The sequence below is a fragment of the Leucoraja erinacea genome, chromosome 15 (genome assembly GCF_028641065.1).
Source record: "Leucoraja erinacea ecotype New England chromosome 15, Leri_hhj_1, whole genome shotgun sequence".
Lineage (NCBI taxonomy): Eukaryota > Metazoa > Chordata > Chondrichthyes > Rajiformes > Rajidae > Leucoraja > Leucoraja erinaceus.
Genome location: NC_073391.1, coordinates 3,060,397 through 3,074,530, shown reverse-complemented (window position 1 = coordinate 3,074,530; position 14,134 = coordinate 3,060,397). Strand labels below are relative to the sequence as shown.

The 14,134-nt window shown below is 42.4% G+C and overlaps 1 protein-coding gene across 1 annotated transcript in view; it reads left to right on the top strand.

Moving 5' to 3' along the window:
- Nucleotides 1-3,716: 3,716 nt before the first annotated feature.
- Nucleotides 3,717-14,134, top strand: part of lgi1b (leucine-rich, glioma inactivated 1b) — a 32,550-nt gene continuing 22,132 nt past the window's right edge. Inside the window, exons 1-2 of the mRNA XM_055646599.1 lie at nucleotides 3,717-4,185; nucleotides 4,575-4,646. Of these exons, the coding sequence (XP_055502574.1) occupies nucleotides 3,992-4,185; nucleotides 4,575-4,646 (266 nt within the window). The 5' untranslated portion in view covers nucleotides 3,717-3,991. The remainder of the gene's footprint in view (nucleotides 4,186-4,574; nucleotides 4,647-14,134) is intronic.

The window sequence follows — 14,134 nt, the reverse complement described above, 5'->3', positions numbered from 1 at the left end:
CTCCCTCCCTCCTCCCCGCTCTGTTAAAGGACTTACCTACACTGTGACAGCTGTCTTTAACCTTCCTGTTCATCACGGGTATCACCATGGCTATGCACTGTGTGAATGTCAGACAGCGCTCCCCGTCTTTCCCTGGCCCACGCCTCTGTAATGTGTTTGTGTGTGTGTTCAGTGCTGACTGTCTGTCTGTCTGTCCAGCTCGCGATTATTCAGGCAAGTGCCCCCGAGCTTGAAGATGGCAGACAGTCCGTTGAAAAGTCGCGTAAGTGGGACAGGCCCTTAAATGTCTCTGGGGCAAACCCTGCTCTGATGCACTGTTAATCTAATTATTTTCTGTGGAATTTATGTGATTAAGTGATTTCATCAAACGATTTTAAATTGATAGAGAATTAAGGGGAATTGATGAGTAGGTAGAAAATATATATATATTTTTAATTTAGAGGTACACCTTTCCGAGTTAATGTTAGGAAACACATGCAACAGCTCCAGATGATTTCATCATTCCTCTAACTGGCCAAAAATACTGAGATTTGGTAGATTTTTATTAACCTGAGTTATTAAGGGAAAGGGGCAAAATAAGTTATACATCGTTTTGGTTACACATTATTTGTGATCTTGTTCAGACTAACTGATTGTCAAATATACCTGAGCGGAATGAAATTCCTTGTTCACATACAGTAAACCGCATACGCGGTAATGATAACTACACCAATTAATACAACGATGAGAGTAAAACGGCAGAATGGTGCAAGTATTGTACTGCAATCTGCAGCAGGAAAGGGCGTGAAAGAGTGAAATTGGTTCAGCAGTCTGATAGCATAGGGGAAGCAACTATCTGGGCTGTCAAGCTCCTAACACCTCCCAGTATGTTGAAGAAAGGAGTGGCCAGGGTAGATCTTGAAGCAGGTAGACAAAAGTGCTGGAGGAACTCAGCGGGTGCAGCAGCATCTATGGAGGAAAGGAAATAGGCAACGTTTCGGCCTGAAACGTTGCCTATTTCCTTCGCATCATAGATGCTGCTGCACCTGCTGAGTTTCTCCAGCACTTTTGTCCACCTTCGATTTTCCAGCATCTGCAGTTCCTTCTTAAACACTAGATCTTGAAGCAGCCTGAAAGAGTTAAAAAGAAAAGTCTACTCCTGTTGTTGTGTTGCTAATAAAATTTCATCTCAACTTATTTAATCTTAGTGGGCACATTTGCAACCCCAATACCTTGTGTGTTTTATCCACATTATTTTCTTTTCGTGTATTTGTTTAAAAATGGTTTTGCCTCAGTTAAATAACAATAATGCAATACAAATCAGTGTTCTGCATTGCTTCTCATTGCTGCAGTGTAAAATGTCTCAGCAAACTAAATAAAGTTATATTAACTTAAAAAAAAATAAAATCTTCTGCATTGTACTGATGTGGTTATACTGATTCAAACATATTAGTGGATCTTCTTAGGAATTGCATGCTATAAGATGTCCTGTTCTCCGAGAAGCGGTACATTGTCATTAAACACCCTGAGCAGCATATATCAAACGTATCACTAACACAATAATTTAAACCAAAAAGGCAAAAAGAAGAGGATAATTATTCGTGAATTGAATTTTATAAAACCGCTAAGTGGATTAAATGCAATTATATTTGCAGATAATTTTGCGTAAGTGAATAACATCTGTGAAAGGGAGTTTTCTCTGTTTTGGGTGCAATCCAGTCATGCAATTCCCATGTGGGAATGTTGAACAACTTCACAGTTACTCTCTTCAGGCCAGTCATACCCTCATTCCAGCAGCTGAACTTTCCACATTATTGTTGTTAAAACAGTAACATGGCAAGGTTTGTTGACCCAACTTTTTCCAGAGTTGGAACCACTGCCAAGACTTGCTTGAGTGTTCCTGTTTTCTCAACCTTACCTTTTCTATATTAAAATAATGCGTGAAGTGCAAACCATGAAACTATTCTGGAAGCATTTGATAGATGGCAAAGGCACGCATCCTGATTTGTCATCTGTTAATGCTGCCAACATTTTTTTCAATTCTCTGATATTCCAAAACAGTTAAAAACTTGAAAATTAAACGTAAAATACTTTATAAACAAAATATATTAAAAGTGTAAATGCACACTTAAATGATTAATAGATTTAACCAAAATGCATATAAATAATGGAGAAAATTGGAGCTAAAGTGGTGGTTTTGCAGATAGTGAAAATGGTTGTCAAATATGACAGCAGGATCTTCATCGATTGGGCAGATGGGCTGAGGAAAGTTTGTTGGAATTTACTACAGGGAAATACGAGGTGTTGCCTTTTGGGAAGTCTAACCAGGGCAGGACCTACACTTCACCCTGAATGGCAGGGCTCTGGAGTGTAGGAGTGCAGGTGCATGGTTCCTTGAAAGTGGCATCATGGATATATAGTGTGGTCAGAAGGCTTTTGGCACATTGACCTTCATCAGTCAGTATTGAGTATGTTGGGAGGTCATATTACAATTGAACAAGACATTGGTGAGGCCACATTCAGAGTATTGCGTTCAGTTTTGATCACCCTATTATGGGAAGGATGTTGTTAAGCTGGAAAGGGTGCAGGGAGGATTCATGAGGATTTTGCCAGGACTTGAGGGCCAGTACTATAGGAAGAGGTGGAGCGTGCTAGGACCTTATTCCTTGGAGCGCAGGTGGATGAGGGGTGATCTTATAAATGTGTATGAGAGGAATAGATTTGGTAAATAGAGTCTTTTAGCCAGAATGGGGAAATCAAGAACCAGAGGACATAGGTTTAAGATGGCGGCGGGAGGGGGGAGATTTAATAGGAGCCTGAGTGGCAAATTTTGAGCAAGTTGGGTTGAATTGCTTTTTTGCGCACCATATCCCCCTATAACTCTAAAATGATGGAGAGTTTTTATAATGTTTTGCACTCATGGGGCACGCAGCAAAGAATAACAGTTGGGCAATTGATGGTGGAGATACTAACTTCAAGACTTACACATATATATATAAAGTATTGAAACATGCAGAGAAATACCAGGAATTTTGTATGGACATAGACTCCTCTCCCCCCCCCCCCCTCTCTCTCCTTCCCCCCCCCCTTCTCTCCTTCTTCCCCCCCCCTCCCCCCCCCCCTTCCCCCCCCCCCCCCTTTCAGAGCAAGGTTCCTATTGAAAGGCACTATCTATCTGTTTAAGACAGAGCTGCAGTTTTAACCAGCAGTAAAATCTATTCTTTTAAGTTTTCATTGCTAGCAGTTTACCACACTTTACTGAATCAGTTTGTAAGTTAAATTCAAGCCATAGGTGTGATCAAGATGAACATCCCTCTCATTACCAGACATGCTGGAATAATTTTTAAAGCGGGTCACAATGTCTTTCAAGATTTGTCTGTTGACCTATTTACTGGTAGTAGAAAATAGCAAACAGTCAAGAAAAAGGAGAAATGTTACATTTTGGTGTGATGGCTATTGCTCATCCTTCTTTGCACCGGATTTGTCTGTTCAATGTACTTAGGCAAAGTGAATATATCATTGTTAATCATTGTTTTAAGTAAATACTAAAACAACCTTTTGTGTTTGAGAAGATTTAAAAACCTATCACATTTTGGTTTACAATAATTTTGTCTTGGTAATTTAAGATTTGAAACTTACTTTAAGCGCTTAATTATTATTGTTGTGATCCATGCCAGAGTTTTGGACTAACACATTAGCTGGGAGTGGTCTGGCCAAATACATTGGCTGAGATAAAGGCTATTTTTTGCATGTGTACAGAACTGGTTTTATATGAAAGGAGTTGTAAAAGGAAAGTCCTATAAGCTATGAGGAAAGAAGCCATTTGAATGGAATACATTGTGCCAAACAAGCAACAAGCGAGTTTTCTTGAGTTCAATATGTGCTCAGTAGATTGTGCAACCATTGCTGCTTGATCAAAATACTGAGGAAGAAAGCAAGGCACAAAAGCACCAAGAATTGTTTAAATTGTTCAGGAATTTTAACCACGGTCATTGTGCTGAAAGGATTCATAATGGGAGATGCTAGTAAAATTGCAGGACGATTTGCTTTGTTAGTCTGGATGCTGAGTTTGTTTTTTTCAAAAATAGGTGCAAGAAGACCTAGACCAGTTAAATGTCCTGTAAGTTGTATATGTATAGAAGAAACAGCCCAGTGTGACCATGGGAAATCGATTCCTCCGAGTTTCCCCCCAGAAATTATTAATTTGTAAGTATTATTTCACCAGATCAAGCAATAGTTTGACTAATCTGAAAATGTAAATAATTGTGTTCTATCTACAGATGTATTCAACTTTTAAATGATATCTAGAAAATTATAATCCCTGGCACTAGAGTTTGTATGTGTTTTGGAATAAACCTAGCTTTTTGATTCAGTTGATGTAATCTAGAATACATTCTAAATTAAAATAATTAACATTTATTTTAAAACAATGTGGAATAATAGAACACACATTATTATAATTGTCATATCATGTTTTATTTGAGCTTGTGCACAAATTAAAAAAATATATATATAAATGATGAGAAAGTAGACATTTATTGGTTATAATGCATCTCCATTTGATTTGAGCTCATGTCAGCTCATTTTGTTTTTAGGTCTTTCATGAATTCCGCTTTCAGTGAAATTCCACAAAGAAGCTTTGTGAATATAAAGTCGCTCCAGCTTCTGTGAGATTGGTTCTTATTTCATGATTTTTTGTGTCATTCAAAAATGTATCTCAGTTCTTTGAGAATGAAAATGAGTGACTGTGTGACTGTCCAGTTATGTGGCACCAACAGGTAGAAATGTTTCAAATAAGGGCTATGTTTTCTTTCTATCTGTTGATTAGGTGAAAGTGTAGCGTCTGACATTATGATATCATGCCTAGAGAGTAATGAATGTTAATGCTAGTTTGCAAACTAGTGATTTAATAATGAAAAAAGGTGCAATATGAAAAATACATACTTTGCAATTGTAGAATTGTTGTTGGTTACCCATATCCTCTCAACAAGGTTACACAAAAAATGCCCGCTGTCTGAGGTGTATAGAGGCTGCAAAGCATAGTAGTAATTAAGCTTTTTCTTTGCCTAACCATTTCTTGAGTGTCATAATATTGCCCTCTATTGGCTTAGCATCCATTTATTCTTTATTATTTATTTGTAAAACCTCTTGGAACAACTTGCCATAGTAAAGGTTCTACATAATAACAGGTTGTTTGAAATGCAGACTTTATAAATAGTCATTCAATTTAATTTACCTTCATCATCAAAAGGACATTTTAATATATTGCAATAATTGAAATTAAAATAATGTGTATAAAACCCTTAAATTTTAATCTATTAAAATGAAATTGTTCAATCATTTCTGTTATTGCTAAAATATTTCTTTGTTTTTTTGAAACATTCTTTAATGGAAATGATCACAACGTTTGGAAATTTAATTCTACCAAAATTATACTTTATGTCAAATAGTAATGTTGAATCTGCCAATTTTTAATTTTGCAAATTAGATACTTGTAATTCCTTTTTGTTACATGATGCGGAACTAAAAAAAAAACATTTTATTATACCCTGGCTACTGAACGTTGATATGAAGAATGAGATCAGAGTTATCCTTCCGAGGAGAAGGTGAAGGAGGACGATTAGGGCTTTCAGCAGGAGGTCATATGCACCAGAGAATTCAGTGAGCACTTGTTCTGTCTGAGCCTCTCCATTGAACAGTGGCATCCAACTTGCAGTACGGATGTCTTCCCGTATCTTCCAGGAATTCCAGCCATAAGTCCAACTTCAGAGCTGCCTGTAGACCACTTTGACAGCAGCAGCTTAATACTAGGATGCCCACATCCTGTTACCTTCCTGCAGCAGGAGATACCTGCTACATATTACGATTCATCATATATTATTCTAAAACTAGCTTCTGGATGTTTTCTATTGCTAGAATTTTAGAAAATCATGCTTCCTTGCCAGCGAGCTGCAGACAGAGCGACATTCACAATGATATGAACATCGCTGTGATGAACAATGCACCTATTGAAAGCATGTGTCATTATTGGAAGGGTTAGAAACATAGAAATTAGGTGCAGGGGGTCGGCCCTTCGAGCCTGCACGCCATTCTCATGGCTGATCATCCAAACTCAGTCCATGGTCATTCAATATGATCATGGCTGATCATCCAACTCAGTATCCCGTACCTGCCTTCTCCAACAGCTACACATACAGTGCATCGCACGGGTTAATTCATATCTGGTGTTCTGGCAGCAGTACTGATGCCTTTATGCTGTGCCAAGTTGTATTTTGGCCTCCGTGTCAAAATTCACAGGTTAAACATGGTTATCTGCTTGATCTACTTGAGCAATCCAAGGTCGTGAAATCTATGCTACACCCTGAAGGGTTTAATTCATATATGGTGTTTGAACACATGCCCAATGCTGTGGAAAGTTGAAACCGAGATCAGGTTAAACATGGTTATCTGCTTGATCTACTTGAGCAATCCAAGGTTGTGAAATCTATACCACCCTGAAGGGTTGGTATATTTTGAACACACCAAATGGGAAAGGAAACAGAGATCAAAATGAATGCTATTGGGATGCCTTCCAGAGAAATGTTAATAGATTCAGCCTGACTTCACATGCTGGCGGACAGTTGCCCTGAACAAGGATTCCAGTAAAAACAGTTCTGAGAAGGATTACTTATTTTGGTGAAACCAGATAGAACTAAAATGCAGATTAATGTTGCCGGCTGTTTGATACCCTTGACTGTGTTGTTTTCTGGTATTTGTCTGTGACCAGGGCATGACAATTTTCCCCAAAAGTATCCCCCATTTTCTGAAGCCTTGCTCATGGCTCCTACCCCCAAGTTTGTGATTTCAGCTGCATCTCTTAATGGTTATCTTGAGGGGTCTCTTGTTAGAAATGTAGAAACATAGAAAATAGGTGCAGGATTCGGCCATTCGAGCCATGTCAGTATGTCAATATGATCATGGCTGGTCATCCAAAATCAGTACCCCATTCCTGTTTGCTCCCCATATCCCTTGATTCTGCTAACCCCAAGAGCGATATCTAAATCTATATCTATATCTGAAGGTCTCTACCCGAAACGTCACCCATTCCTTCTCTCCAGAAATGCTGTCTGTCCCGCTGAGTTACTCCAGCATTTTGTGTCTGCCTTCGATTTAAACCAGCATCTGCAGTTCCTTCCTACACAGCTATATCTAACTCTATTTTGAAAAAAATCCAATGAATTAGCCTCCACTGCCTTCTGTGGCAGAGAGTTCCACAGATCCACAACTCTTTGGGTGCAATCCTCTCAGCTTTTGTTGACGAGCTTCCAAATTAAATGTTGTTGTGGCAAAGCAGGTTTTTTGGATATTTTCTGTTGGTGGCCTAAACATTGCAGGTGTACAAAGGAGATGCAATTGCCAGCTTTAAACTAAAAATCTGTTATAATTGGAGGAACAGCACCTCATATTTCGCTTGGGTAGTTTACACCCCAGCGGTATGAACATTGACTTCTCTAACTTCAAATAGCCCTTACTTTCTCTCTCCATCCCCTTCCTCTTCCCAGTTCTCCCACTAGTCTTAATGTCTCTGCCTACATTCTATCTTTGTCCCGCCCCCTCCCCTGACATCAGTCTGAAGAAGGTTCTCGACCCGAAACGTCACCCATTCCTTCTCTCCAGAGATGCTGCCTCACGCGCTGAGTTACTCCAGCATTTTGTGTCTACCATCGATTTAAACCAGCATCTGCAGTTCCTTCTTACACTTGTATTCTGATGTCATTGTTATTGAATATCCAACAGCGGTGTCTGCTGCAGCAGGCAAGTTGCCACAGGCAATTCTGTTCTCATTCTCTAGTTTGCCAGTTAAATTAAGCTAAATGAAGTTTTTCCTTTCTCGTCTAAAGTGTTCAAAGGTTTCAAAGGTCTTTTATTGTCACGTGTACCAATTAAGGTACAGTGATGTGCTAATTACCATACAGCCATACTGAAAAAAGCAACAAGACACACAACTACATAAAAGTTAACAAACACCCACCACCGCAGATTCCTCACTGTGATGGAAGGCAATAAAGTCTAATCTTCTTCCCCTCTGCAAACCCCTCTATTATTGTCAAATCAATCCTGTGAAAGGTGGTAGATTGCAACCTTCACGTGGTCCGCCCTGTTTCCACGCGTGCACAATCAAATAAGATCAAATAGAACAATTGTCGTACAACATTAGGCTGTGCACGTCATACGCAAGAAGAAGAATCTTGTGAAAGAAACCTGCTCATGAATAGTTTGGTTTGGGGAGCTGTTCATACCAATGACCACACAAGATTTGACATAGAAGGTGTGTGTACCTGGTGGCAAAGGTGACCCTTGCAGCCTTCACCATTGTTTTTTGTCCTTCAGATCAGTGCTGGGCTGAATTTTGTTTGGTACCTTCTTGTCACATGTGATTCTACCTGATTGTCTTTAGTATATACGAGCTTTACCACAGCAAAGTGGCAGGCCAAGGAAATGATAGAAGTAAGGTCTGAAGTATGTATGAAATATGCAAGGGGATATGACGGAGCATATGAATATCTGAGAAGGATTATTAGAAAGCGACTGATGCAGGTTTCTGTTGTGGGGTAGGAGTAGTACACAAGGCTTGTGTAGCAGTCGATAGTTATGGTATTTGGAGTTGGATTTTCTGACTTTGACCATGTGTGTGCATTCATCGTATACTGCATTCTGCATTGACTTCCTTGCAGCTTGACCCCTGACATACATCAACATAATTGTCCCCTCCCACTGTCCTTTTGATCATGTTTTGGAAGACTATTAGGGAGTCACAGTGGCGCAGCGGTAGAGTTGCTGCCTTACAGCGAATGCAGCGCCGGAGACCCGGGTTCGATCCCAACTACGGGTGCTGTCTGTACGGAGTTTGCACGTTCTCCCCTTGACCTCCAAGATCTTCGCTTTCCTCCAACATTCCAAAGACGTACAGATTTCTAGGTCATTTGGCTTGGTAAATGTAAAAATTGGCCCTAGTGGGTGTAGGATAGTGTTAATGTGCGGGGATCGCTGGTCGTCGCGGACCCGGTGGGCCGAAGGGCCTGTTTCCGTGCTGTGTCTCTAAAGTAATCTAAACTATTCCACAAAATTACTATAATTTCCAGAATGATTTCCAGAACATAGTGCAACTCCTCTTTAAGAAATGCAGCATAGCTTTAAACTGTCCAAGTTATCCTGAACTGCTGCCAGCCAATCACTAGATTAGGTCATCTGCTGAAGCAATACATCTCTTTCTGGGTGATGAAATAATTACAATGAGCAGGCAGCGTGAATTTTGCAAACAGCGAGCAATAAGTGAAACATGGAATAAACATAGAGTGCGACCCTTGTATCCATTATCTACACAATTTTAATTTGCTTCCACCCCGTTACATTTTATTGAACCTTGTATGCCTTGCTTTTCCTCTTGCTACAATTTTGTGCATTTAATGGTAAAGTATTTCACAATTCTCTTCACATTACACTATAGATCACAAACAACAGAGGTCCCAGTGCAGATTCCGACAGAACTTCACTGGTCATTGTCCTCCAACCAGAATAGCATCCTTCCACCTCAGTCCTCTGTATTTTATGAGTATGCCATTTCTGAATCCAAATATCCAAATCACTGTGGAATCCAAACAACCAAGTCACTGTGATCTTAATCTTCTGACTCAGCCTACCATGAGAAACTCCATCAAATACCTTACCTATATCATCAGGTAGACATAGAAACATAGAAAATAGGTGCAGGTGTAGGCCATTCGGCCCTTCGAGCCTGCACCACCATTCATTATGATCATGGCTGATCATCCAACTCAGCGTCCCGTACCTGCCTTCTCTCCATACCCCCTGATCCCTTGAGCCACAAGGGCATCATCTAACTCCCTCTTAAATATAGCCAATGAACTGGCCTCAACTACCTTCTGTGGCAGAGAATTCCACAGATTCACCACTCTCTGTGTGAAAAATGTTTTTCTCATCTCGGTCCTAAAAGATTTCCCCCTCATCCTTAAACTGTGACCCCTTGTCCTGGACTTCCCCAACATCGGGAACAATCTTCCTGCATCTAGCCTGTCCAACCTCTTAAGAATTTTGTAAGTTTCTATAAGATCCCCCCTCAATCTCCTAAATTCTAGCAAGTACAAGCAGAGTCTATCCAATCTTTCTTCATATGAAAGTCCTGACATCCCAGGAATCAGTCTGGTGAACCTTCTCTGCAAACAGGGCTGTAGACAACATCCACTGCCCTACCCTACTCTCACCTTTGTCACCTTCTTAATAAATCATGTTGGTAAGCCATGACCTGCCTTGGACAAAGGTGTGACGACTGTCCCCTAATTAACCCAGTCTCTTCCAAGTGAGAGTAAATGCTATCCTGAAGAATCCTGTCCATTAGTTTCCCTACCACTGACAAGAAACTCGTTGGCCTTAAATTTCCTGGATCAACCTTACTTCCCCCTCTTTAACAAAGGAACAACATTGACTGCTCTGTGGTTCTCCAGGTCCTCGACTACAGCTAGAAAAGATACAAAGATCCCTGCAATCTCCTCACTTTCCTCTCTTAACATGGGATAGATCCCATCGGCCCTGAGGATTTATCCACCTTAATGCACTTCAAGAACACCAACACCACCTCCTTCTTGACCTCAAACTGCCCTAGCATATTAGTATTCCCCACGGTGATGCACTGTCCTTCTCCGTGGTGAAACCAGATGTAATGTTCTTATTTAGTACCTCGCCTACATCCTCTGTCTCCAAGCATGAATACCCTCTTTTATCTTTGACCATTCCTGTGTGCTCGAAGATAGACACAAAAAGCTGGAGTAACTCAGTGGGACAGGCAGCATCTCCGGAGAGAAGGAATGGGTGATGTTTTGGCTTGAGAACCTTCTTCAGACTGGTACGGGATAAGGGAAACGAGAGATATAGACGGTGATGTGGAGAGATAAAGAACGAAAGATATGCAAAAAAGTAACGATGATAAAGGAAACGCGTTGTAAGCTGTTTGTGGGGTAAAAATGAGAAGAAAGTGTGATTTGGGTGTGGGAGGGATAGAGAGAGAGGGAACGCCGCAACGATGTAGAACTTTTCTTCCGTCGTCTTCGTTTCCGTGCCTTTTTCTATGGGAAAGAGTCCTCACCACCCAGTGATGACTCCTACTCACGCCTCCACCGGCCCCCCTCCGCTTAGACTCCCCAGAACGGCCTTCTACCCTCTCTAGACCTCTTTATTTCTAACTGCCGGCGTGACATCAAACTTTTCCACTCTCCTTACTTACTCCAACCTCGCCCCCTCTGAACGTACAACCCTCCACTCACTCTGTAGCAAACCTGACATTATAATCAAACCCGCCAACAAGGGGGGTGCCGTGGTAGTCTGGCACTCTCAGACACCTCCTCCTACTTATCCTTGGACCATGATCCTACAGACGAGCACCAGGCCTTAATCTCAAACACCGTTACTGATTTAATCACTTCTGGCTGTCTGCCTTCCACAGCCTCCAACCTCATCGTTTCCCAGTCCTGCCTAGCCCGTTTTTACCTTCTCCCCAAAATCCACAAGCACAACTGCCCTGGCAGACCCATTGTTGCCGCCTGCTCCTGTCCCACGGAAATGATTTCCACGTACCTCGACTCTATCCTATCCCCCCCCCCCCCTGGTCCAATCTCTGTCCAAGATACCTCACACGCCCTTCGTCTCTTTAATGACCTGCTTTCCGAGCCCCCACTCCCCCATCTTTATTATGGACTTTCAGTCACTCTACTCCTCCTTCCCCCACCAGCAAGGACTTAAAGCCCTCCGTTTCTTCCTCGACCACAGAACGATCCAGTTTCCCTCCGCTAACACTCTACTCCGCTTAGCGGAGCTGGTCCCCACCCTCAACAAATTCTCCTTTGACTCCTCCCACTTCCTCCAAGCCTAAGGCTATGGGCACCCACATGGGCCCCAGCTATGCCTGCCTCTTTGTAGGGTACATTGAACAATCCTTGTTCCAGGCGTACACTGGCCCCATCCCCGAACTCTATCTCCGTTACATTGGTGACTGCATCGGTGCTATTTTCTGCACCCTAGCAGAACTCATGGACTTCATCAACTTCACCACTAATTTTCATCTTGTACTCAAATATACTTGGACCATCTCCGACACCTCCCTTCTCTTTCTTGATCTCACAGTCTCCATCACAAGAAATAGACTATTGATTGAAGTCTATTACAAACCAATTGACTCCCACAATTATCTTGACTACACTTCTTCCCACCCTGCTTCCTGCAAAGACTCTATTCCTTACTCCCAATTCCTCCGTCTATGCCGCATAGCAGGTCACAGTTTAAGGAGATGGGGAAATCTCTTTAGGACGAGATGGGGAAAACGCTTTCCCACACAGAGAGTGGTGAATCTCATGAATTCTCTGCCGCAGAAGGTAGTTGCTCCCCCTCCCATTGGCTATATTTAAGAGGGAGTCCCCCTGTGGCCCTTTCCATCCCATCAGCCATCAGGGGGTTTGGAGAGAATCCTCCAAAGGATTTCCAGTTGGATGATCAGCCATGCCACATATTGACATTTTCCCAGGCTCCGCCCCGATTGGCCTACCGCAGAGACCTATTTTCGTATGTTTCTGGTGTCCTCATTCTTTCCCAATGGGGGGTTTCCCTCTCCCATCATAGATGAGGCCTTCATTCATGTCTCCTCGGTACCCGCAGCTCCGCTCTTGCTCCCCCTCCCCCTAGTCGCAACAGAGACGGAGTCCCCCTAGTCCTTACCTTCCATCCCATCAGCCATCGCAGGGACTCCAACACTTTAATCCTGAGGCAGAACTTTCCGCCTCCTCCAACGGGACCCCTGTATCCACTAGTTCAAGATGTGGACTCTTATACATCTCCGCCCCTTTCTGTCAAACGCAGAGACCGTTCCCCTCCGTAACTCCCTTCGTTAACTCATCCCTTCCCACCCAAACCCCCTGGACCCCCTGTACCTCCCAGTTGCTGGACACGCAAATTCTGCAATCCCTTCGCTACACCTCCCCCCTCGACTTTCTACCTAGACTCGACAGTCCCTTTCAGAGTGAGGCAGAGGCTAAACTTGAACCTGGAGGAACCTCATCTACTGTTTCTCTTGGGTTCAAGATAGACTCAGTGGTAAGTGTGCCAGACCAAACTTCAGACTAGCCGATCATTCCCTCTCTCCCTATCAACCTGCCCCCACCCATCTCACGGTTGCTACTTTAATTCTCCATTTTCTCCCTACTACACAGGCCTTCTGTCCTTGGTCTCCTCCATTGTCAGAGTGAGGCTTAAATGCAAATTGGAGGAACTTTTTTCATATCTTTCTTGGGTGTTCATTTCTCTACACAACAGTGGTATAGTGCGATTTCTCTCACTTCAGGTAGCCAGTCTGAATTCCCTCTCGACCCGAAATCCCTCCCATATAACCCAATAATCACACCATATAACTCATTTACAGCACGGGAAAACAGGCCATCTCGATGGCTTCTAGTCCGTGCCGAACACATCATCTCCCCTAGTCCCATATACCTGCGCTCAGACCATAACCCTCCATCTCTCCACAACACCTTCTATATCTCGTTTCCCCTATCCCTAACCAGTCTGAATAAAAGGGTCTCGACCCGAAATGTCACCCATTCCTTTTCTCCAGAGATGCTGCCTGTCCCGCTGAGTTACTCCAGCTTTTTTTGTCTATTTTCGGATTAAACTTCCTTCTTGCGCATAGACCTATGTGCTCCTTGGTTATCCTCTTGTTTTTAATGCATGTATAAAAATCAAGTACGTGCAAAAATCCTTGGGATTTCCTTGATCCAACTCATCAATGACATTTCATGGCTCCATTTGGCCCTTCTAATTGCCCAGTTGAGTTAAGGGCCTGTCCCACTTGGACGATCTAATCCATGAGTTTAGACGACCCTAGACGAGTTGTAAAAAATGTCAAAGTCGTGCTGACTCACCGAAGTAAAAGACCTCCTACGACCTGTCTACGAACTCCTATGACCCCTCTTGACCTCAGTCTTCCACACCTAAGACCAAACTACGACTAGCTACGAGTGGAAAATGATCACTTGATAAAATGATGTCATGTTTGCATTTTCTTTCTCGGGCCAGTTACTGACCTACGACTCCCCACGACTATCTACGACTACCA